The sequence below is a fragment of the Grampus griseus genome (assembly GCF_964374135.1).
Source record: "Grampus griseus genome assembly, chromosome: 12".
Lineage (NCBI taxonomy): Eukaryota > Metazoa > Chordata > Mammalia > Artiodactyla > Delphinidae > Grampus > Grampus griseus.
Window position 1 is genome coordinate 17,014,629 of NC_139006.1, and position 25,176 is coordinate 17,039,804.

The following is a 25,176-nucleotide window of genomic DNA, read 5'->3' on the forward strand; positions in this document are numbered from 1 at the left end:
TGGGCCCAGCCACTCCGCGGCATGTGAGATCTTCCCGAACCGGGGCACGAACCCGTGTTCCCTACATCAGCAGGCGGACTCTCAACCGCTGCGCCACCAGGGAAGCCCCATTCAATTGACTTTTGACAAAAGTCGCAAAGGCAGTTCAATGAAGAAAGGACAGTACAATATATGGTGTTGGAACAACTGAATATCCATGTGCAGAAAAATGAGCTTCAACCTAAACTTCACACCTTGTATAAAAACTGAGGGGACTTTCCTGATAGTCCAGTGGTAAAGAATCCGCCTTCCAGTGCAGGGGACATGGGTTCGATCCCTGGTCAGGGAACTAGGTTCCTACATGCCAGGGCAGCTAAGCCCGCATGGCACAACTACTGAGCTCGCACGCCTCAACTAGAGAGCTCGTGTGCCACAAACTACAGAGCCCACACGCTCTGGAACCCCCCGCCACAACTACAGAGCCCATGTGCCCTGGAGCCTGTGCGCCACAACTAGAGAAGAGAAAACCCGCATGCCACAACTAGAGAGAAGCCCACGTGCTGCAACAAAAGATCCCGCATGCCTGAACAAAGATCCTGCGTGCCGCAACTAAGACTCGATGCAGCCAATAAATAAATAAACAAACAAATAAATAAGTAAAATATTTTTTAAAAAACTAACTGAAAATGGATCATAGATGTAAATGTAAAACCTAAAACTTTAAAACTTCTAGAAGAAAACATAGGAGAAAATCTTAGTGGTCTTGGATTATATAAAATACTTAAATGTAACACAAAAAGCACAATCCTTAGAAGAAAATATTGATAAGCTGGCTTCGTCAAAATTTTAAGCTTTTGCTCTGCAAAAACTATAGTTAAGGGCTTTCCTGGTGGCGCAGTGGTTGAGAGTCCGCCTGCCGATGCAGGGGACACGGGTTCGTGCCCCGGTCCGGGGAGATCCCACATGCTGCGGAACGGCTGGGCCCGTGAGCCATGGCCGCTGAGCCTGCGCATCCGGAACCTGTGTTCCGCAATGGGAGAGGCCACAACAGTGAGAGGCCCACATACCGCAAAAAAAAAAAAAAAAAAAAAAAGCCCAGTGTGATACCACTAAGTACCTATTAGAATGACCAAAATAAAACTCAAAAAACCAACACAAGTGCTGGGGAAGGTGTGGAACAATGGTAACTCTCATACGTTGCAGTTAGAAAAGTGATAGAGCTACCCTGGAAAAAAGTCTAGCAGTTTCTTACCAAGTTAAACATGCATTTACCTATAACCCAGAAGTCCTAGGTATTTACGCAAGAGAAGCAAAGACTTACGCTTACACAAAAACCTGTATGTGAATGCTCATAGTGGCTTTACTCATTGACACATGATCAGTGTCCTCCACAAGCTTGATTAGGACTCAGTCAGCATTATAGGAGACAGAGCCCGTGCCTGGACCTGCCCAGACCACCTGGGCCAGCCCTGACTGTTTTATGCTCATTGATTAATTTGAAGGTAAGCCACTAAAGCTCAAGGAAGCCCCACCATCCCACATGGGAGAGCAGATGGAAGCCTGCTCCAAGCTACTTCAGCTCCCTAAATGTCCTTTCCATGGCTGAAGATCATTAGTTATACTGGGGACAAACAGCGTAAGGATTAGGGTGAGCATAGGCTTTCCACTTAATGACGTTGGGACCTTTGTACCAGAAGAAAATAAGGAAATGATCCTTGCTACTGGCCAGATTTTGAGAAGTTGTAGTCAATCTGGCAACTTCTGTTTCTCCCATTATAGATCATAATTATGGGAAGATACTAATTGCAAAACATAAATTGAGAAAATAATGATGGTATTCCTTTACAGATCTTATCAATATTTATGTGAACAAAACTTTGACTTGGTTTCTGTTTCAGATCACAAAAATGGACAGCACTTTATAATACCTCAAATGGCAGACAGGTAAGGCCATTGAAATACCAATCAATATTATCTGTCACTAGTATTTCCTTGGTTGTATAGTGTTTAAGTGTATTATATTTTGTGTTTAACAAAGCCCATACATTTTTCTCTTTTATGGCTATGCAATTTGGAAATAAGATGGCTGTAAGTAAACCACCATATAAAACTTAAGTTTGAAAAAGCACAAGTAAGAAATTTGCTAATCCAATTGGAGTTAGAGATACTGTCACAGTTTTAGCTAGTTGTGACAGTATATTGTGTCTCTGGATATATCACAGAATATTTCTGTGTTATAAGAGTGTAGCCTTTGTCTATGACAGGGATCAGCAAATTTTGTTGTTGTTAAGGGCTAGATAGTAAATATTTTAGGCTTTTTGGGCCATACAGCCTCTGCCACAACTACTCAAGTCTACCAGTTGTAAATGAAAGCATCCATGGACACTATGTAAATGAAGGGCATGTCTGTTCCAATAAAATTTTATTTCTGGATACTAAAATTTGAATTTCATATAATTTTCACATATTATGAAGTATCATTTGTTGGGGGTTTTTTTCCAACCACTTAAAAATGTAAAAACTATGCTTAGCTCATAGGCCGAACAAAAAGTGGGTAATAATCTGTTGCCCCTGGTCTATAAGGTCAGATGAGTTCACAGCTGCAGAAATGAACTTTAAACCCTGATTTAGCCAATAAACTTTGCATAAGTACTGTCAAGAGTTTATGAAATGGTTAATTGCTATTCCATATGTAATCTTGCCATTCTGTTTTTTAACATTCTGCCCTTTTTGTATTTTCCTCTGCATGCTTTTTTTAATACTTTAAAAATTACAACTTCTCACATAAAGGGCCTGGGGACTAACCTGGCAATAATTTTGCCTTTTGGTTAGTAGGTGATTATTTTTCAGTTTACCACTTTGCATGATTATGGTATTTCTGGGAGATACTTTCACTAAGTTCTGTTCAGTTTCCTCACTGACGATTGGGCTGTAGAATTTTGGCCTCTGACCTTGTCCATGAACTGTAATTAATATCTTAATCCCTTGGCTATCTTAATCTTCTACAGAGCTCATGAAAATGGTTTTATTTATTTGCTTATTAGTTTTGTACACTTTCTTAGCAGCCTGGATTTGTCTGAATTGGCAAAAGCTGCTAAGAAGAAACTTCAGTCTGTGAGTATCTCTCTTTCCTAGTGAACTCCAGTATGGAAAACCATGTGTCCTGCTAATACCTGTTCTTAGCCCATTACCTAGTACATCAAATGACTTTGTTTCATGCTCTCAGATGTTAAATCAGAAGCAGACCATCGAGTATGTAGCAAAGAAGAATGAAAGTACTAGTAAGTTTAGTATATCCAGTTTATTGGCTTGGCTTCAAATAATGGCATTTTTCTCTGTCATTTTAAAAGCGAAGACTGTGCCTTTGACATTAGGAAGTTGTTTCTCCCCGTAAGAGTTCCCTAGTTTCTCTCAATGTACATGAATAAGTGGGACACACTTCTTGGGATTACTTCCTGTAGGCTCATAGGGTGCTAGAGAATGATAAGAGCTGAAGCTGGAATGGTGAGTACTGCAGATTGACTAGCTGCTATTTGGGATCCAGCCACCGCTAACTGTCGTGCGTGTCCCACGCCATTCTTCAGAGTTTTGTAAATGTAGGCTTTTAACTGCTGGTTCTGCCTCAGCTATGTGCTCAGAGTTTGCCCAGTTCTGCAGGTCACAAGCTCACTTTAGTCTCTGTGTTTCTCTTCAGCCTGCCCATTTCAGCCTTAGTCAGGACCCCGAGAAATCTACTCCTCTGGGAACAGTTTCTCTGTTTAGTCCCCACAAATGAAGCCTCGCCCGGTGCTTCCCCAGCCGTTCTAACCACCCGATTATCCGCCTCAGCTGTTCTCATTGCTCTCAAGATCAGAACCAAGATTCTTAACTTCTTTTCGTAGCCTTTATGGGCGTCATCCCACTCTCACCCTTCAGTTCTTGCCCTGCTTCCCATCTGGTTCCCACGGTGTGGGTGTGGGTGTGGGTGTGGGTGTGGGTGGGTGCGTGCGTTTAAATATTTCTTTAAGGGTTAGCACCCTCGGAGGCCACCTTCAAGTCCTCTTTCAGGAATCCTCTTTTGCCTGCTGTGCTTTCCCAGCTACCCTCCCTTTCATCATTCAAGTAGCTGAAATCTGACCCCCTTCACAGTGTAGGTAGGAGTTTTCCCAAAGCCTAACTCTGAACTTGCAACTCCCCTAATTTATGTCTTACTCTTCATTCCCCTTTTCATAGAAGACTCTTTACTAGAATTTCATATAATATTAAGTACTAAATATTATATTAAATGAATTTCTCATTACTAGCATTTAACTGTAATATGAAATAAATGTATTTTATGCAATTTGGTGTCTCTGTGTTCTCTATCTGCAGTTTTGTGTGTATGTGTTTTTATTGCCTTTCTTAAATTAAGGAGGTCATATAGTAAGATGATTAGGATGATAAGCTTTGGAGTCAGCAGTGAATATTCTGTGATTTCCTTTTAATTACTTAACAGTATGTAAGCCAATTTTTATTTTAAATAATTCAAACATGGATAAAATCCAAGCTCCCCTTGACTATCCTAGTCTACATTTGCTAGGCTGAAAGCTGGGATTATGTCTGTAATATCTCTAGCGTGTGGCAGGCACTAGATAAACATCTGGGACAAAGTTGAGCATAGTTCTCAAGAACTTGGGCTCTGGGTCAGACTGGTCAGGTGTGGATCTCGGCTCTGACGAGCTCCTTCACCTCTCTGTACCTCGGTGTCCTCTCCTAGAAAGGGAGATGGTGATCCAGCAGAGGCAGCAAGTCAGAGCTGCCCAGTGAGTGTGAGCTGCCCCCACGCTGTGGTCTCCGCCTCCTATCAGTGCTAATTCAGTGTTTATCCCACAATATCTCCCTCTCTCCCTCCCTCCCTCCCTCTCTCCCTCTTTCCTTCCTCCCTCCCTAGTGAAAAGCTGGGAGAAATATAAGACCACTAATGTATTCCTTGAATTAGTAAATATTAACATTTTAAGAGAAACTTGCATCCCAGGTCCATCACTTCTTGGCTTTGTGACTTTAGGTAAGCTAACTTCTGTGCCTTGGTATCCTTCTCTGTAAAGTGGTATAATAGTAGTTCCTGTCTTCAGAGAGGTGTTGTATTTACAATGATGATGGTATTAGCAAGGCTCCTGGGATGTAAGCCCGCGACAGTGTTGCTGCTGTAGTTATTGTTAGTAATAATAACATTAGCTTGTAGCCCCTTAGAGGAAACAGATTGGGTGTTTATGGTACAAGTTCAGTTTCCCAATCCTTCATCACCTTATCCAGCAAAAGGCTCTCAGAGTTTATTTTTAAATATAAATGTAATGTAACCACACTAGATAAAATTTGGAAAATAGAGAAGGGGAATCATCCTCATTTACTATATTCTTAATGGGTTCACGCTCAATATTTTGGTATATTTTTTCTAATTCTTGTTTCCGATGCCTACCTTTTTTTTTTTTAACTGAAGCGTAATTATAGAATTTTATATCATGCTTTTGTCACCTAACAATGCATTGTACCCATTTTAACGAGTTTAATGAGGTGTGTGCAGCCAGCTTTAAATTCTGCATGAAGTACCTTCTGGTCAGTGTATGAATGGATATTTACTGGGTCCCATCTTGGTGCCGGGTACTGTGTGGGGATGTAGGGAACAGTAGAGGATGGAACAAATTCAGCATCTTCCCTCACAGAGTGGGGATGCAGTCAACTCAGAAGTAACAGCCACTGAGCGGCAGGGTTTCATGAGGCAAAAAGTACAGAAAGAGCTGGAGCCAGCCTGGTAGGGGCTTAGCCTCCTCTGGGTTGAGGAAGACCCAGTTGCTGCCAGGAGGGCACCCCAGTCTGTGGGGATTGTTTTGTTGGGACACTGCACAATGTACTGATTAGACGGGCTGTCCTTGGTAGGGGACGCTCAGGTAGTTTTGTAGGGGTTTGGGGGACCCCTACTGAGGAAGACAGCAGAGAGACTTAACCGAGGTCTGGGTGCTATTTTCCTTCAGTGGCACGTTTTATCCTCTCAAAATGGTGTGTTTTGGCTTCTTTATCCTACCAAGGGTTTCAGATCCCATATACTGGGGGCAGAGCGGGTACTGGCAAACATTCTCAAAAGAGCAGAAGAGACTTTAAAGAGGTGATGTCACACGAAGAGCGGAGAACTGGACCCTGCCTTTGAGATGGGCACTTTAGATGCCTCTTGCTTCCCTTATGGCACAGCCCTATCTGCATATCAGGAGGGAGGCTGCTGTGGGTGGCAGGTATTTCTAGAGGATCTGTACTATTTTGGAAATGTTACTGTCTGTTTAATAATGGTGGGCATTTACTAAGTAAGCACTGGCTTTGGATAAGACGTTGGAGGTAGAAGGGTGAATAAGTCGCAGTCCCCACTCATTTTCCTAGTGTTAATCCTTGTCCCTTGTGTTCCTGATATTTTTTTACTTTCAGCTAAGTAATCATTTGTTTGAAGAACTTGCCATGGATGTGTACGATGAAGTTGACAGGCGAGAGACTGATGCAGGTGACTTAACATGTGGCTTTATCTACTAAGCTTCTGTTATCAGTAGGCAGCAACAAGCTGCCAGCCTCAGTGTTTTGCCCAATTTTTACTGTCCTGATAACACGTGTGTCAACATTGACTCTTGTGTATGCTGGCTTCGGAGTGTGCTGCCCCTAGTCTACCTAGTAATGCGAGAGCCACGGCTCTTAGAGGAGCAGTGGCGCCCGTGGTGATGAGATTCTATCTCTGGCTCTTTCCTCTGGCTAGTCTGGCTTGCCACGCAAAATCACAGCACCCTGGTGACCGAGACAACCGTCGTCCCCTTCCTTCCAGTCAATCCCGAGTATTCATCGACACGGAACCAGGCAAGTGGCCAAGTCCAAAAACTCACTAGTAGTGATATTTGGGGAATGGCTGATATCATGGTATTTTATTTTCCCAGGACAGGTATGTAAGATTTTTTGATTGATTAAAATGTTAATATCCTTTACACACACACACACACACCCCCTCACAAGTTGATAAGAAAAGCAATAGAAGTTAATAGATGACTGGGAAAGAATATAAAACAATTCACAAAAGAAATATAAATGGCTGGAATTCCCTCACGGCCCAGTGGTTAGGACTCCGCACTTTCACTGCTGATGGCACGGGTTCAATCCCTGGTTGGGGAACTAAGATTCCACAAGTGCAAGGGCAAAAAAAGAAAGAAAAAAAGAAAGAATAAATGGCTTTCAAATGTGAAGAAATGTTTAATCTCATTAGTAATCAAAGAAAGCAACCTGAAGGCATTAATGAAAGTTTTATCAATCAACTTAATAAAGTATCAATACATACTAAAGGATACTCCAGACTGGTAAGGATGTGGCAAGATGGGCTTTCTCATGCTACAGATAAGAGTTTAAATTGCTGCAGACCTCAGAAAAGCAATCTGTTAACTGGTTTCAGAGGCCTCAAAATTAACTGCATCCTTCCACATAGGAATTCCTCATCTGGGAATATGTTCTAATCAACTAAAAATACAAAGCTTTATGCACATTTTCATCGAAGCACTGTGTGTAATAACAGAGCACTGAAAAAAGCCTAACCATCCACCAAGAGCAGTGAAGCTGAGTAAATTATGAAGCTCTTTTCATTTTCATTGATTACTGGTTATATATAATGATAGAGTCCCAGCATCTAGACTATAACTTTATGTTGAAATTTTAAAATTTGTCCCTTCAAATTAATTTTTGATTAGTAGGCCTACTTCAGAACTGAATTGATATTAGAAAGAAAGCATTAAGAGAGCCATTTTGTTTTGGTTCACAAAAATAGATATGCATTGTGAGAACTTAAATGTTATATTGTTCTATTATGTAAATGGTTTTAAACTGTTCACAAGGAAAATGTTAAATTTGATTCAGTTATGGCTGTGATTGATGATACTTTGAGCATGCTGGAAGGTCTTTGCCGAAGTTTAACAGTAGTCTGACTAGTTTTATGTGAATATGTGTGTATTTTTACATCTGGGAATATTTCCAATTATTTTCTCACCCTCAGGGCAGACAGAAACTAGCTCGGTTTAACGCCCATGAGTTTGCCACTCTGGTTATCGACATTCTCAGTGATGCCAAGAGGAGACAGCAAGGTAGTCCTCTCTCTAGTTCAAAAGGTAACTGTTTCAGACCTCTAAATGTTTGCTTCTTTGGCCTTAAAACTTCACACGAGTGTTAAAGTTATAAAAAATAATTAAAGCAGTCATTGACACCACAGCTTAGTTAAAGCCCTGTAAGTTTTATTGGTGCTATGTTGTGACGACAAGTTTCTCTCTTTGAGTCCTGGTGAATTATAAATATTTCAGCGTTATTAACTGTGATTCAAATTTATTTTATATATGATTTTTTACCTCTTGGGTCACCTGTCTTCCCTAAAAAATTGCATTCTGAAATTAACTCAAAAGTCTGACTTAGATCTTGTTAAAGGACATAAGAAACTAAACCCTCTTGACTGAAATTCCAGCTCACCTGCTGTTGTTTACCTACAAGACTGAGTTCTCCATAATTAGAATTTGTCGCTATAAACTTTAGATGTCTACAGCAAGAGTTATTGGGGTTTAAAATTGTGAAGAGAGCACCAAGCACCTATTTCCGAGGTGCCCTTTGAGTCTTGTTCAGTAGCTCAGGGTCCTGTCTCCATGCTTGGGAACATACTTCCTCCCCAGCACTGATGCTGTATCTTTTTTGTTTTTTTCTAATTGTAGAAATAATACATTTTTAAATTGAAAAACATGTAAACAGGAAAAATACATACCGTAAAGATTCAGTTTTCAGTCAGCATCACATTCCCCAGAGATAGTAATCGTTAACTGACAGCGATTTGTTCTTCTTGATTTTACTTATTCAACCAGACATAAACAAGTTCTAAGAAACTTTATTAAATTTTGGTGAAGGTGCAGTGATAAGGGTCCTTTAAAGTCTCAAAATGTACAAATTCTTTGATTTGGTGTTTCCATTTCTAGGTGTTAATTGAGAGGCAATAGAGATGTTACATGTATGTTGTATATAGCACTGGAAACATTAGAAACAAATAAGCAATAATAGAGCAATTATTAGTTACATATTTGAATAGTGCACACTTTTTTTCAGAGACTATGTAATGACATAATATAAAGTAATAAATTAATTTTTTAAAAGCTTTAGTATAATCCAAATTTTGTAAGGAAAACATTTATATATATACATATGTACAAGTGAATATATCACATGTAAATATAAATATACCACTAATCCCCATTACTCACGGATCTCGTATTTGCCAATTCACCTATTCATTAAAATTTGTTGCCTCAAAATCATACTGACAGCACATTGATGGTAATTTGTGGCTGTATGCAACATGCTGAGAAATTTGAGTCACCCAAAATGCACGTTCCCAGCTGAGATTGAACAAGGCCATGCTCTGCCTTATTGCAACTCTTATACTGTAAACAGGTGTCCTTTTGGAGATTTATTTAGTGCCACAGTTTTCACATTTTTATCCTTTTTGTTGGTGATTTCCCTATTTGAAGTGGTCCCCAAGTAGAGTGCTGAAGAGCTGTGTAGGATTCCTAGATGCAAGAAGGTCGTGTTGTGCCTTGTGGAGAAAATACATGTGTTAGACTAGGTTCGTTCAGGCGTGAGTTATAGTGCTGTTGGCCATGAGTTCAATGTTAATGGATCAACAACATATATTAAAGATGTCTTTAAAGAGAATCACATGTAAAACGAGGTTATATATTTATCAGTTGACAAAAATGTGATCAGAGGTTTGCAGGAAACTAACCCTGTGTTTCCAGTCAGAACAATGGTTTAGTATTTGCTAATTCGTTCTTCACAGCAACTTTATAGAACGTAACTGCTACAAATAATGAAATTGACTGTTTGTATGTGTATATGCTTAGGAAAAAGACTGGAAGGAAATAGAACCACATGTATCAATAGCTATGAATGATTATCAGTTTCAATTTTTCTATATTGAATCTTTATCACTTCTATAATCTGATGGCACGTATATATATATATATTTTTTTTAATTAATTTATTTTGTTTAATTATTTTTGGCTGTGTTGGGTCTTCGTTGCCGTGCACAGTCTTTCTCTGGTTGCAGCGAGCAGGGGCTGCTCTTCGTTGGGGTGCGCGGGCTTCTTATTGCAGTGGCTTCTCTTGTTGTGGAGCACGGGCTCTAGGTGCACGGGCTCAGTAGTTGTGGCATGTGGGCTTCAGTAGTTGTGGCTCGCGGGATCTAGAGCACAGGCTCAGTAGTTGTGGTGCACAGGCTTAGTTGCTCTGAGGCTTGTGGGATCTTCCTGGAGCAGGGCTCAAACCCGTGTCCCCTGCATTGGCAGGCGGATTCTTAACCACTGCACCACCAGGGAAGCCCCGGCATGTATATTTTAAATATTAATTTTAAAAATTAAAATTCTTTTTAAGTAAACATAATTTATCACCAAGATATTATCCATCGAAATATCCAGAAACAATATTGGAAATTAGAGGTTTGCTTGAATTGCCTGAAAGAAAGTGGAGAGACTTGGATAATTTGTGAAATCTTTCATTCAAAATGTCTTGGAGCCAATGGAGTCATCCCTGCTTCCCTATAGACCATACCTTCCTGGTGTGCCCATGTGTGTCCAATGGATCATTTTCCTCTTTCTCTCTCTCTCACTGGCATTCAGCTAACGAAAGGCCGATGTGCCTACTCTTTGATCACCTAGTTTCTAGGCTCCACTTTAACAATTTCCTTTCTGTTTTGACTTGACATTACCTTGTAAACAAGGTACAATTATAACTGAATTGCAGTTAATCTTACATTAGTTACAGCTTTATTTTCATGATTTCGAGCTACACCCTGTTTCCTTGAATGATTACAAATTTGGGAACCTATCCCCTTATCTGAGCAGCTTTTTCCTAAACCATCTAATTAATTTGCCCACATTTGGCAGGTCGCTCAGAGGAATGCTTAAATCTGTTTCTGCAGTTTTTAGTAGACTCTCTGTCCAGTTGATAACTTGCTGTTATCCCTTTTTGGTGTGCATATAACCTTGCTATTTCTGTCATTTTCTTCCAGTCTTTTAAATGGCTAGTTTTTTAGGAAAAAAGTTTTTTGCAAGCCTGAAGTAAAGTTTTTTGCTTCTATTGATAGACAATGTGGAGCTCATACTGAAAACAATTAGTAACCAGCACAGTGGTGAGAGTCAGGACAATGACCAGCCGGACTATGACAGTGTGGCATCAGATGAAGACACGGATCTGGACGCCACTGCGAGCAAGGCACACAGGCAGAAGGTGAGGTGGCACACCGCACACAGAAAGAGACTGTGTTTTCTTTTCAGATCTTTCCCCCTGAAAATTTGCCTGCTTTGTAAATCACTTGAGGGCTAGGCTTGTGAAAAGTGCTCTGGAAGTAGAGTTAGGTTTTCTACTAGCTTGGGCCAAGCAAAGGTCAATGAGGTAAATAGTTTTAAAATAGGGGGTCTGTTGTCCCTGAGTCAGTTGTTGACTCACAGCCCTTCTGCAGTTTTGACTTTATAAAACCTATGAGGAAGGACTGGTGGGTTTTATTCTTTCAACGAATGTTTACTTTCGTTGGGTAGTTATCCACACTTCCCTGGATAATATTATCCTGAGTGAGGCCTAGTCCCTCTCCTCTACGAGGCCGTCACCGCCTGCCCAGGAGGAGAGAGAACTGCAGTACAAGGGTCATAAACACACACACAAGAGGGGGGTGGGGCGGTCAACAGAGACACAACTTGTCACTGAGGAGGAGTATCAGGGGAGGCTTTAACGTGTGCCTTGAAGAATGCCTGGGGAAAAAAAAAAGAATGCCTGGGATGTGGGCGTGTGGAGAGGCTGGGGAGGGTGGGCTAGACAGAGAGGAAGTGAGACAGCGGCGTGGGGGGTAAGGGAATCTGGTCATGTGTGGAGTCAACCTGAAAGGAGTGGGAGTCAGAGCTGCAGCAGAGGGCAGGGGTCACACCATATGCAGGAGCGTGATGCCAGACCGAAGAGCCTGGACCTTGGCCAACAGTGCAGAGCCCAGGAAGCTTTTAGGCAGGGCAGGAGGGCGATGTCAGCCATGTTGGGTCCTCTGTTTTGGGAGGACTGTTCCGGTGGACCAGGGAGTGGAGGAAGGGAACCCAAGTAGGAGGTGCTGATGAGGTCCAAACAAGAGGTGACACAGGTTTACCTCAGGGCCTTGGCTGGGAGGGTCTGGATGGAAGAACAGTTACTGTAGCAAAGTGTGAGCCCGAGGACAGGGCAGCAGGGGCCTGGCTGGTCTACCCACTGCTGAGTGTCCCAGACCTGGCCCACAGAGGAGCCCAGCGAACATTGGAGAATGGATGAACAGGAGGAAGATAAAAAAGGCAGGGCTTGGCAATAAGTTGGATATTTGAAGTGGGAAGGTAGACTTACTGGAGTTCTGTCCAGAGTTTTCCAGCTTACACAGCTGTGAGAACCAGTGGCGCCACTGGCAGATGCAGGGAATGTGGAGGGGATAGCAGGAGTCACCTGTTCCATCTGAAACATCTCTGCCCGCTCTCCACAGAAGCGCTGGGTTCACTCGAGTGAAAGCTGGGTCATGACAGGACCCTACACGACGGGGTCCCTAGACTGGCCGGCCTCCGCCTCCTCTCCGCCTTGCACACCCATTCCCTCCAGCTGAGCCCTGCCACTGGCTGTAACACCCTTCCTCCAGACAGCCATCTGACTAATGACCTCCCCTCCTGCAGGCTGTTGCTCATGTCCCACCTACCCACGTCTCAGGTTAAAATGCACCCGCCTTCACCCCAGCTTCAGCTCCCCAGCCCCTCACTCTGATCCGTTCTATTTATTTTCCATCTCACTTATCACCTTTCACCGTACTATATAGTTTTTTTTTTTTTCCCTTTCTCACTCTGTTGGGATGTAAACACCATGGAAGCAGGAATCTTTGTCTATTTTCTTTTCTTATGTATCCCAAGCTCCTAGAACACTGCCTGATGCTTAGTAAAAAAGCATCAGAAAAGTTGGAATGAGTGAATTAATGAAATAATGAATAAAAAAAAATGAATGAGCAAGAGAAAGGCAGACAAGACAGATGTGCATAGTCATTGTCAGAAAGGATTTGTAGCCCCACTGTCTGATCTATTAGAAAATATTGACTTGAAAATTTTTCAAATACTTTCGTAGCCCTACCTTTATGTTTTATTTTTGCATTACGCTTAGAAGCTTTGATTTGGTTTGATTAACTTTGCGATCCAGCTGGCATGGTCAGAATTTGAAATTCTTTAGTAGTTAGTCTTGAATGTTATCATTGTCTCAGATTGTGAACATTTTCCCCAATTTATTTTTAGAGCCTAGATTCAGATTTATCAGATGGACCAGTCACTGTGCAGGAATTTATGGAGGTCAAAAACGCTCTAGTGGCTTCTGAGGCCAAGATACAACAGCTAATGAAGGTGAATAACAACTTGAGTGACGAGCTGAGAATTATGCAGAAAAAGGTAACATGTCAATAAATGCCAGGACGGTTGCTCTTTAACCCCATAGTATAAGGAAGAATCCCAGGCATGATGCTTGTGGTCAGAGGGAAGAAGCACAGATCTAAAAATCTTTGGGCCAAGCTGTCTTTTTGGAAGCAGTATGTATTTTGGATATTTTAAATGAAGTAGCTTTGATTAGAAATAAATCCAGTGTAAGTTTCCCAGGTAGGAAAACATTACAGCCTATTAAGTGTTTGTGTCAGTTGTAGAAACCCTTGCACTATCCTGTGCTTCCTGGGAAGCTAGACACCACTCCATGGATGTGATTCTTCCAATTTATTGCTTGTTCTAAAGAATAAGCACGCCATGGAGACAGGGCAGACGAAAGCCCAGGACAGGTGTATGTGTTTATCCGCATTCCAAACCCCATGCCACACAAGGGGTACTGTCCCTGTTCACTGTAGTCTAAGATATTACCCACCCCTGCCCTGGCAGCCCAGTCCCACAGCCCTGCTTTTTTTTCACCAGTAATTACCACTAATTTATGATGTCCTCAGAGCCACAAAATAGGTACTCAGTAAATGTAAGAAAACATTGTGTTTGCACCAGCGAGAACCGTACGCTGGTAAGAAACAATCCCATTTGCTCGGCATTTCCTTGTTTGCCGCCTTTTGAGAGAGTTAGAAATATATAAATATATTAATCTCTATCTGTAAAAAAAATATGGCTAATAGTAGCAAGGAATATGCTTCAGAGGGGATTACGTATATAACTCTTTATAAGAATGCTAAGAAAAAGAAGTGGAAAGATTCTAAATTCTGCCCGAGACTTTGTAGGTACTGCTCCCATCATTCAGTGCTCTACAAAATGAGATTCTGTACACTTCCTTAAACAGAAACAAAACAAAGTATATATCTGTGTCTTCCTACTATCATTTGAAGAGTGATGCTTCAGAATCATTATCAGGAACAGAGGACGTGGTGCACCTCATTTGTGGCTGGGCCCTTTTCAGTGGTGCTTCCTAAAGGAAGGCTGAAGATCTAAGAAGAGGTCTGTGCCCCTCTGCTTGTCAGGGAAGAACACTGCAGTGCACCCTTGCCTGCGGCTTGGTCCAGGATTCTTTTGAGTTCTAGATCATTTTTGGAGACGTTTTGAGATAGATGGCCTCAATACCTATAATAGAAGGGGACAAGAATGCCTGAAGATCGATCAGATTTTAATCAAACACTTGTCCTGTGCCACCCTGGCCCTGTCACCGGCTGGTGTGCAGCCATGAACAAGACAGACAAAGTGCCTTTTTGCCATAGCATACAGGGCTTGCACTTTTTCTGTCTTTTCTGAAATATCTTTTGTTTAATGAATTACAGTTTGTCTCATTAATTGAACTAATGCATTTTTTTGAGGTGACTTTTTCTGAAACATGCTGACTTTGCCACTGCAAATCAGTCTGTTAAGCATCACCATTTTTATTCTTATTATTCTCCTTTTAGTATTTGTAGAAATCGCCAGAGATAACCTCAAATCTCTGAAAGCAAATGTCTCAAGCTTCTTTAAGAAATGCAGAGTGGAATTATTTGCCATTGTTCATAGATTATCTCCTCAATTCTTAGAAATGCTTTTGATTTATGAACCTATTATCTATAACTTTTCATGTCCTGTTATACTCCTTCCAGACAAAATAAGTGTAGTCTGGTTCTTATTAAGATAAGCACCATTCAGATTTATCTGAGGATATCTCGCTAAGTACAGAGTACTAAAGTTTAAAAAAATTGAGACCAGGAACTAGTGGTCATCAAAGCACATTAAAGCAAAATCCAGGCTGGATGTTTTAGAGTGAAAAGTGTGAAGATAAAGTTTAAGATTTCAAGACCTTGTCTAAAATACTCTAAGAGGTTTTCACATAGACACACGAGCATGTGACCAGATCCCCCAGTCCTACACTGAGGACCATGTGTCAGTTATGCTCCTCACTGGTTGGACCTTGACCATTTCATTGTAGAACACGGGTTCCCTAATAAGTAGTTTTGACAGGCACTTTATGCCTGTCTGTTTCCTAGAATGTAGGAATTTTCAGTAGCTGCTTGTCACTTTGCAGCTGTTCTTTCTTTGGAAAGGGAGTTGCAGATATAAGTTATGCCCTGAAAGCCTTTCTGGTGTAGAAGCAATCTATCCTTTCTTAGGGATCACGCTTTGAGAAAACTGAGAATGAGAGTATTTCTGTTGCAAAGACAGTAAATCAGACTTTCACAAAAGTTTGGCACTACTAGTATAAAGTATGTGGAATTTGTTTATTTAGCGAAGATGCATTGATTTTATTTCAAAGTTAGGTAAAGTTTTTTAATATATATATAGTTGACGAAGTAGCATGATTTGTGTCTGATCTTTCACATTTAACAGTTGCTTGGAAAAGATGCTAATTAATGAAGAGGAGCAGCCACTATTGGTATATTTTTCACAGATCGGTGCTTTCTTAAATAGAAATTGAAAGTAACTCCTAACACTGAATGGGCTTGCTATTGAAAAAGTAATGATCTCCTGGTGCAAACACAGTTGCTTGTGGACTTAAGCCTTGGCCCTGGTGGGGAATTTGGTCCCATTTTACAATCTCTGTCAAAGAGTAGACAGCTGAACTCACACCACACCCAGCTTATAAAATGTCCTGGAAGATGGAGGAGCACCAGAGGGGAAGGACGTTGTGCAGCCTGGACTCAGTTAATTGTGTTTAAAATGCCAGATGCTAAAGAGTAACTCGGTTCCTTGCTGATCCCTTAACTCTAATTCATCCAGCGCCATGAAGCAGCCTGCATGTAAGGAATGGAAGGAGCGTTCAGGGTCTCCAAGTGACAGCCTCTAACTAAAACGGGGTGGTGCCAGGCAGATTAGAGTGTCTAAAGCTGACACCACGACGGTCGCATTTTTGGGCGGCAGAGCCAAAGGAGAGAGAGGCCAGGTATTCCGGCCCTGGCTGAAAGATGACCGATCACCAGAGGGCAGCGCGCGCTACGTGGAGCGTTCAGATGAAGATGTTGATAGTTCAATAGGTCTCCGGTTTTCTTCGTGATATGTTAATATAGCAAACTTAACCAAGATCTGGTTCCCTCTCTTTTTAAAAAAGTGCTAAATTGTTTGGAATTTTAAAGAGTATTATGTAATAAAAACTTGTTGATCTTATTTTTTCTTGTTGGCTTTTTGGGAAGCAGTAGCTCATCTGATTTTTCGTAAGCTGAATTTCACTGTCTTTCTTGCTTTGCAAAGCAACTCTAGTTATCTTTGTGCTGCTTCCATGGTGTCTGCTGACATTTTTGGCATTTGCAAATTGCTCAGGGCTCATTTGAAAAGCAAGTTACCTAAGTGATGTCTTAATGATCTCAAGCTCTTGCTTGAAACAGCTTTAGAATAATCCAGAGTGCAGCTTGCCTGCAAACGTTTCCCAGGCCCACCGTGACCAATTTTTACGTGGTTAGACAGTTCGCTTTTAAAAAGTCCAAACTGCAACCTTTTCACATTCAGAAATTAGCTATTTAATTTGCTTAAGTGACAAAGTGAGTTGATTGCGTTTCACTTATTCTAGAAGAAAGAGTTTTGGTTTGTAGTTGCCTTTGACTTTCAACCCAGCGAGCTGTTAACTGTTCTTGTTGTTAAAGCTGGTAGTTGTATGCGTTTACTTGGTGTTTGCTTTTTCTGCTTGCTATAGAAAAACACAGTCCCACTGCCAAACATGTCTTTCAGCTTCAAACACTCCAGAGTGAAAATTCGAACCTCAGGAAACAGGCCACAACCAATATATATCAGGTGCAAACTGATTCTGAGTACACAGACACTTCCAACCACTCTTCTTTAAAGAGACGTCCATCTGCCCGGGGCAGTAGGCCCATGTCCATGTACGAGACGGGATCAGGTCAGAAACCCTATCTCCCAATGGGAGAAGTGAACCACCCCGAAGAGAGCAGGACGAGACTCCAGCCTTTCCCCGCGCACGTAAGTAACACCACTGGCGCTTCTGCTTTTCACTCTCTGTCCAGCCTGACTCCTGCCTTCCCTCTTCTGAACCTGCAGATCCCCAGTCTCTGCTTTGCCAAATTGGGCTACAAGAGTCGTCCTTGTGTTTGCTGTATTAACATGTCGACAGGTGCTTGCAGTGTTCCCACAAGCACTCAGGGCCACTGGCCGAAAGTTTTCCAACGACCCTGGGGATTCTGGCTCTTGCTCAGCCCCTCTCCCCTTTTTCTCCCCCGTATCCATAATAACTTTCCCCGCCAGCCACTATTGGAACTTTTTTGGTAACAAGCTTCCTTCCCTATTTCCAAAAACAAAAGCAAATTATAAAGGTTACTGGCAGCAGTAAGTACCGTCTTCTTCGAGGTAAACGGGCATGTGCCCCCTTACGCACAGGAGCCCTGAGAATTCAAGGCGCCTCCTCTGCTCCTCCCAGTGGAGCGGGTGGCGTCTGTGGCCTGGGCATGCAGGCTAGGTCTGGAAGCCTCTGGGCCTCCGCAGCCCCTGCACCTGTGGTCAGTGTGCCTGCTTAGCTGCATCCTCCTCCCTGCGTGGAGAAAGTGTTGCTTTTTCACTTCATAAGAATGAGATGTAAGAATTCTATATCGACCTTACAAGCGTTACATTCCAAAGATTGTATTCTGTAACAGGCTACTAATGCTCCTATTCTACAGTGGAATAACTATTGTGTTGTGAGGGTTTCAAATATTATATTTCTTGGGGATTAATTTGTTTTAAAAAACCTATGTTTTGACAAAATGTTGCAGGCATTTTGAACCTGTGTGATGTTTTCTCAAAGAGTAATATTTATCTTTTTGAATGTCAGAGTTATTCTTCAGTCCACTCTTATAGGAATTTCCAAAAAATTCTCAGAGTAAATAGAAAGTAAAGGATAGTAAAGGATATGGTCTAGGAAATTAAGCCCTAGTTTAATTTTGTCAAGCTTTAATGTGATAAAATTACAGTGTTGTTATATTGTAATTGGGAGTCTACTACTTCAACTTTTTAAGTTGTTTGGGCTGAACATTCTAAAGCAATTGATTTGATACATTGGGTGTAATGGGAATGCCATTGAACTAAGTTAAGAATCTTATTTTTGTATAACTGAAAACAAGATTTAGGAAAAGCCACTTTGTTAGTTTTCACAGTATACTTTTTAATTTTAGAAACATTTAAAATGTAAGAACGTCTTATTATTGTAAAAGTTCTATATCTGTACTAAGGAGCAGATTGATAGCGTATACCAACTTTAAATCATTTGTATAGTTTTTCATTTCATATCATCTGTCCTGGTTAAAAAACAAATATTTGTTTAAGGCTGTCTATTAAAAAAAAAAAGAAACATTGGCAAATTTGACAAATTATGCTAGGTATTGTCTTTCCCTCATAGAAAAGTAGCCTTATAAATTCCAAGTAATTTCCGAGAGGCATTTCACTAAGGGATTAAACATCTCTAGGGATCTGTCATTGGCTAGCGTGGAAGTTTCAGCACTGATCTCATGTGTGTAGTGAGTTGCTTTTTAGGATTCTTTTCTGGGAAACCTGGGCCGAAGCCAGGGTAGGAGGTGGGGTTTTTTGTTTGTTTTGTGTTTTCCCGAGTGTGTTTCTTTTTCCCCTTCCAGATTGGGAGGAGTGCGCTTGTGACCTCCTCTTCGTCTCTGCCTTCCTTCCCCTCCACACTTTCCTGGTCGAGGGACGAGAGCGCCCGAAGGGTTAAGTACACTCTGAATGCTCTGCTCTCTGGAGGAGGGGCAGTGCTCCTGGCGCTCTGTGCTTCTCCCAGCCCTCCCTCCCTCCGCTAACTGCTCTCTGTCCTGCATGAGGCAGCGCTTCCCTCCTGGTGTCTCAGCTCTCAGCACTCACACACGCATGCATGTCTGCAGGAGGCGGCCTCCGTCTCCTCGAACTCCACATTGCTCAGTCTCACGTGACATTTAACACAGTCTGCAGTTCACCCTGTAACACTGATTCTGAGCATTCTGTCTTTTTAAACAATCAGAAAATTAGCTGGCTGCTGGCTAAATATTATAATAGGGCAAATCTGTCCAAATTTGTTCAGAGAACTAGCGTATTTGGACTAACGGAAACACTAAGACATCGTGCTCTTTATTTTTTATTGTTTTTTACCTCTTGACATATTTTACCTCAGCACCTTACTTGACAAACCAAGGTTTTGCAGTCCCTGCATTCTGCATCCAGATTGCAACACATGGCAGCACTGGAGGTGTAGGCACCTGTTAGTATGAAGCTGTTCACTTTGTTCTTTGGTCAAGTCCAGCTTGCCAACGTATAATTTACATTCCCAGTAACAGCACATGATACAGGTAAGCTCCTTTTAGAGTAGCCAGGCAGCAAGTATTTATCAAGCACCTTGTCCACACCCAGCCTTTTGGAAAGTCAGTTAAAGGGTCCTGGGGACTTAGGTGACCTCCCTGCTCCCAAAGGCACTGTCAGTTTAAAAAACAGTTTCATGCATGAAGAGTATATGGCAGCAAGCTGGGAAAGTCATGACAGAGCACAGGCTTTGCAGACCTGCGTTCAGGTCCTGGCTCTTTTGTTTTTTACTGGAAGGGCAGTGTGGCTAAAGTGAGAGGAGGGAGGGTGGGTGTGGGTGAGGGACCACCTTTACAGACCAGGGGGATTTGCACTGCCCTTTGTCCGTTCCCTCCACATCGGCAGGAACGATGGAGAATCTTGCCCACTGCCAGTGCCTTATGGCACGTGGAGGCCCTTTGGGGGTTCTTTTCTGCACTTTTGAGGTAATCTTTAAAAAAAAAACCTCTTGACATATGCTACTATCTTCTGAGCAGTTCTGAAATTGAACTGCACTGTTTATATTACAGTATTTCAGTTAAAGTAAGGGGCAGTTAAATAGAAATGAATATCTTATTTGAAATGTTGTTGCTAAGAGTCAAGTAAACCTCTTTTTGTCCACTGTGAAAGTTTTTAAAAATTTTTTGGTAGTTTTGAGAATTATTGCAAGGACTGCTTACTGAGACAGTGTTTTATACTGGCCATTTAAACGGGTAATCCTCATTGCTCCTGACAGCTTCATCGTGAGGTTAGGCTTTTATGGCATGTCTGTACGCAGAGAAAACTACCAATCTATTAAATAAACTGAACCAGCACCAGCTATAAGGTAACTTTTCTATTAACAGCTTTGAGAGAGCAGCACTTTTAACTAGTAGACCTTAGTTCTGCATGTTTACAATAATTTTCATAAAATTAATGCTGACTAATTTGAAATCCTGAAATATGCTTTTGTTGGTAACGATGAAGGATTTAATGTAAGTAACGGATTTCCTGGGTGGTTATTGTTGTACGTTGTTTTCTGTATTTGAGAAACATTTCCTGAGTACTTTTATTAGATATATGAGTCATTACTCTTCTAAAATGTTTCAATGAAACTTGGTACTTTTGATCATTGTGGAGGTAATGCATTTGATTTGTAATTGTCAAATTTACATCAAGGAAGGCAAAAAGATCCATTATAAAAAGGTGGGGTTTTTCTGGGTTTAATTCTGTTTTCTAGCTTTTTCCACCGGAGCAGCTCTGGACAAATGTCCCAGAATAATTATTTAAATACACATTTTTTACATTCCATTTTATGCTGTGTATGTGCATGTACACACACAAATACACACTCATCTCTGTGTGTGTATGTATATATAAAAACTAAAGGAAAAGAAATGTATTAGTCAGACATTCACTGTGAAAGGTAAGAAGAGATTTTTTTTGTTTTGTTTTGTCTTTTGTTTTTTGTTTTGTTTTGTGTTTTGAGATCATCTCTGCAAGAGCCTGGTTTCACTGTTCCCTGCCTGCCTTTGCTCTTCCATGTAGATAGCCAGTAGCCAGTAACTCACTGATTGATCCATAAAGCCAAACCAAAAGCAGCTAGTGAAGCAGAACTGCTTGCTGGTAGGAGATGTAAACAAAGGGATCTTAAATGTTATAGTAGTTTTTACAGAACTTAGCTTTACAGACTCTCTTTATAGCTGCAGGCCAACATTTTCAGTCATTTGCCAGTTGTATTTGAGTGGTTTCAGTACGAACTCGTATTGAACTTTAGGAGCCCAGTGCAAGTGTCTTACGTTAAGTGGCTGGGACCAAATAGAGCATTTGGGGGAAACATGAAAGACCTCAGCAGACAGAGAAAGAATGTTCTCCCTGGGAGAGGACAGAGAGGGGTCATGGGGATAGTAAGCAACACGTGGTATGAATAAGGAGCCTTTCCCCATCTCAGGGCTGGCTGCCTCCCTGCCTACCCGCCCGCATAGGGCCTTCAGAGGGCCAAGCAGCATTATCAGGAACAAATAATTAAACTTTATGGAGACTTACTTAACTGACTCACTCTAAGGGAGCCATTCATTTGAGTGGAGCTACAGGGTCTCCGTGTGTTTAAACAGGGCTCTGAATTTACAGGCGCTTTAACTTTAGCCACATTTCATTGCAGCAACCATAAAATTCCTTAGGCACATGTTTTGATTAACTTGGATTAAATTCAAGTTACAGAGCTAGAAATAGCTCATATTTCTCTTTTCCTATTACTAATCAATTTAGGTTTTAAATCAGCTTCCACTGATTCCTGTTCAAATGAAGAAATTCCCAAGCACTGTGGGTAAAATAAATACTGAGGGGAAATCCTTTGTATTAAATGCTCCAGAACTAACATACTCCCCTTCAAAGGAATGTGGTCCCCTTCAAATGTTGTCACCCCAGAAGGCCCTGTACTTAGCAGTGCTGCCATTTGCTCAAAACAGTTGTAGGCTTCCTGTGTCCCATTTTTGTTGCACCATATCTTTATGTTTTAAGGGATAGATGTTTGGGGAGACAGATGAAAGGGGTTGGAAACCAAATGTCACACCAGGTTACTCCATTTTGGTTCACAAACAACGTGTGGCAATGAATGAATGGTTTCTGGTTTCCTTGTGTGGCTCACACGAGCCGTCTCTGAGGATAGTTCTTGGAGAGCTGTGTTGTGAGCAGTGGTGGTCCTCAGGGCCCCAGGTGTGTGGGGTATTGGAGGTAGCAGGAGACAGGAAGCCCAGGTTCTTAGTCCAGGTTTTCTGCTGACTCTTTGGCCTTGGGGGTGACCGCCAGCTCTTTTGGCCCTTCCTTTTCTCATCTGGTATTAGACTAGCTGATCTGCAGGCGACTCCCAGTGCTCACATCTGTGGATATATGTGCGGACCCATTTGCTTCTTAAATGGGCCCCATTATATTATAGTTAAACTCCATACTCCTCAGAGAGCTAAACATGAGCGTTGCCTTGCGCGTCTGTTAGTTTGTACCGGGGGTCTGTGTATGGAGCAGCTAAGAAGCAAAGAAGAAAATGGGGCAGAGAAGGAAAGAAACCGTTTCTGGATCCACTATTCATCTGTTACTAAATTTAAAAAAAAATTTTTTTTTAATTTTCTGGCCACACCACGCGGCTTGCAGGATCATAGTTCCCTGACCAGAGATCAAACCCGGGCCCCGGACAGTGAAAGCACCATCTCCTAACCACTGGACCACCAGGGAATTCCCTGTTCCTAAATTTTTAATAAAGCATCGGCCCCCGTCCCAGATGAGATCTGGGGCATGATGGCCACGTAGCCTGACAGGTAACAATTCCTGAGAAGGCACCCAAGAAGTGTCTGGTGCTCTCAACTAATGGGGTCGCCTTTTCTCTTGTAGGCATCCAGGCTGGAGAAGCAGAACAGCACACCTGAAAGTGACTATGACAACACTCCCAATGACAGGGACCTGGATGACTTGGGGTACATGTGCAGGAAGAATGCCCTGGGGCTGGGCTCTTCAACCAGAGACCGAGCAGCGTGGTCAGGAGGCACACTTCACCACCTGCACCCGCTTCTCTGTTTTCAGACCCATAACGTCCTCAGATATTAAGGCATAAGTTCATAGTTCACACCTCTTCCCATCTCCCATTATTGCCACAGGGGCCTTTTGTTCTTTTACCAGCAGGTTAGACTCATCTCTGAGTCTGTAATGCGCTTAAAGTCAGTACTCCATTTCATTTTCGAGTCAACGTTAGGTTACATCCTGCATTTACATCCCGAGGAATTGGCTCGATTAGGGTGGCTTCATAACCACACACCCTCCCTGCTCCGGTTGTTCCCTCCCTTTCCCCATCTTTAGCCTTCCTACTAGGGTCATCATGTCCACCCCCATGGTAGAGTGAAACAGCCTCTCTACGAGCTGTGGCTGCCTGCTGATGACCCAGCCTTACCCTGAGTCTCCTGTCAGACAGGGTAAAGGAAACCACAAAAGCAGCCCACTCACGCCTTTGGCACATGCACATGCTGTGGCTCCTAGAAGCAGAGAGGCAGCTGATAACTACCTGTCACATTTAACCACTTCTTCAATGCTCACAGGTCAAGCAGGAAGGGAAGGCAAAGAAGTACAGTGTGGCAAGGTGATGGCTCAGGCCCAGATGTGGCAGAGCCCCACAAGGCCCCGAGCCCCGTCTTCCCCAGCACCGAAGACGTCATCCGGAAGACTGAACAGATCACTAAAAACATACAGGAGCTCTTAAGAGCAGCCCAAGAAAATAAACACGACAGGTAAGGAGGCTTGAATATCCGGCCTGGCAGGACGTGTGCACATGCTCTGGAAGAGATGCTGCTGCTCCCTTACAGATGGGGATTTTTTTTTTAATATGCTCACTTCAAAAGTTGTTGAAGGGCTTCCCTGGTGGCGCAGTGGTTGAGAGTCCGCTTACTGATGCAGGGGACGCGGGTTCGTGCCCCAGTCCGGGAAGATCCCGCATGCCGCGGAGCAGCTGGGCCCGTGAGCCATGGCCGCTGAGCCTGCACGTCCGGAGCCTGTGCTCTGCAACGGGAGAGGCCAAAACAGTGAGAGGCCCGCGTACGGCAAAAAAAAAAAAAAAGTTGTTGAAAATTTCAGGTTTATGTAACAGGCTTAAAAACAAATTTGTCTTTTTTTTATGTAGTATTTTTAATCTTTCATCTTCTTATGAAGTGCTCTGAATATAGCTGCCTCTAGAGATAGAACTGCAGCATATTTGGGGTAGTGACATTCCCAGTTCTTGAGGTGAAAGAAGCTACCTCAAAACTAGCAACACATTCTCCCGGCCACACTGCTGTCTGTGGTCTCCTTAGCTGGGGAGAAATCTACTGCCATAGAAGGTATCCTGAAATGAACCTGATTTCTTACCTTTTTCCCTCATGCATGTGCACGTCTAAGAAGCAAGTGGTTTTTAGAAAAGTTGATCTAATTGTCACGCAAATCATTCTCTGCTCCTGAATGAAGAGTCTGCTCACTCTGGGCAGAACCATATCTTGCAGAGTTATTTCTTACTGCAGAGAAGGGTCCAGCTCTCGTTCTAACTCACCCCTCTGTCCTCTGGTAAGTTGTTAGCTGTTGCAGGTGGTATCCTAGTCTCACGCGGCCGGCCTGCTCCAGACACAATCATGACACGTTTAACATCATCCCACTGAGTTCATGAAAGCGGCAAAATTTGATCAAAACCCAAGAACAATCTCATTGTTTTCATTAAGTCAGCAAAGTTTAGGGCTTCAGTGAAGAACTTCTCTCCATGCCTTTGCACGAACAAAAGTTGTTCAAGGAACACAGTACTGCTTCTTCTTTTTCCTGTTCTCTTCCATGAAAAGATGCACCAGTGTCTTTTGCATTCTCCGTGTCCCTCGCACTGCCATGCTCACCTCCCCATTTTCTACCCTCTTCCGTTTTGCTGTACAGTTCAGACTTCTCCCAG

General features: G+C 42.3%; 1 protein-coding gene across 4 annotated transcripts in view; it reads left to right on the plus strand.

The window, feature by feature from the left end:
• GIT2 (GIT ArfGAP 2) overlaps positions 1-25,176 on the plus strand; it is a 46,948-nt gene that overhangs the window by 15,682 nt on the left and 6,090 nt on the right. The window contains exons 8-18 of one of the 4 annotated variants that reach the window (XM_082667476.1): positions 1,878-1,923; positions 3,042-3,093; positions 6,409-6,481; positions 6,728-6,825; positions 8,003-8,114; positions 11,123-11,265; positions 13,314-13,463; positions 17,172-17,420; positions 19,061-19,150; positions 23,115-23,197; positions 23,813-24,001. In XM_082667476.1, coding sequence (XP_082523602.1) covers positions 1,878-1,923; positions 3,042-3,093; positions 6,409-6,481; positions 6,728-6,825; positions 8,003-8,114; positions 11,123-11,265; positions 13,314-13,463; positions 17,172-17,420; positions 19,061-19,150; positions 23,115-23,197; positions 23,813-24,001 — 1,285 coding nt within the window. Of the gene's footprint in view, positions 1-1,877; positions 1,924-3,041; positions 3,094-6,408; positions 6,482-6,727; positions 6,826-8,002; positions 8,115-11,122; positions 11,266-13,313; positions 13,464-15,839; positions 15,881-17,171; positions 17,421-19,060; positions 19,151-23,114; positions 23,198-23,812; positions 24,002-25,176 lie in introns of those variants that run through there. The other 3 variants (XM_082667478.1, XM_082667477.1, XM_082667479.1) reach the window with 3 other exon arrangements.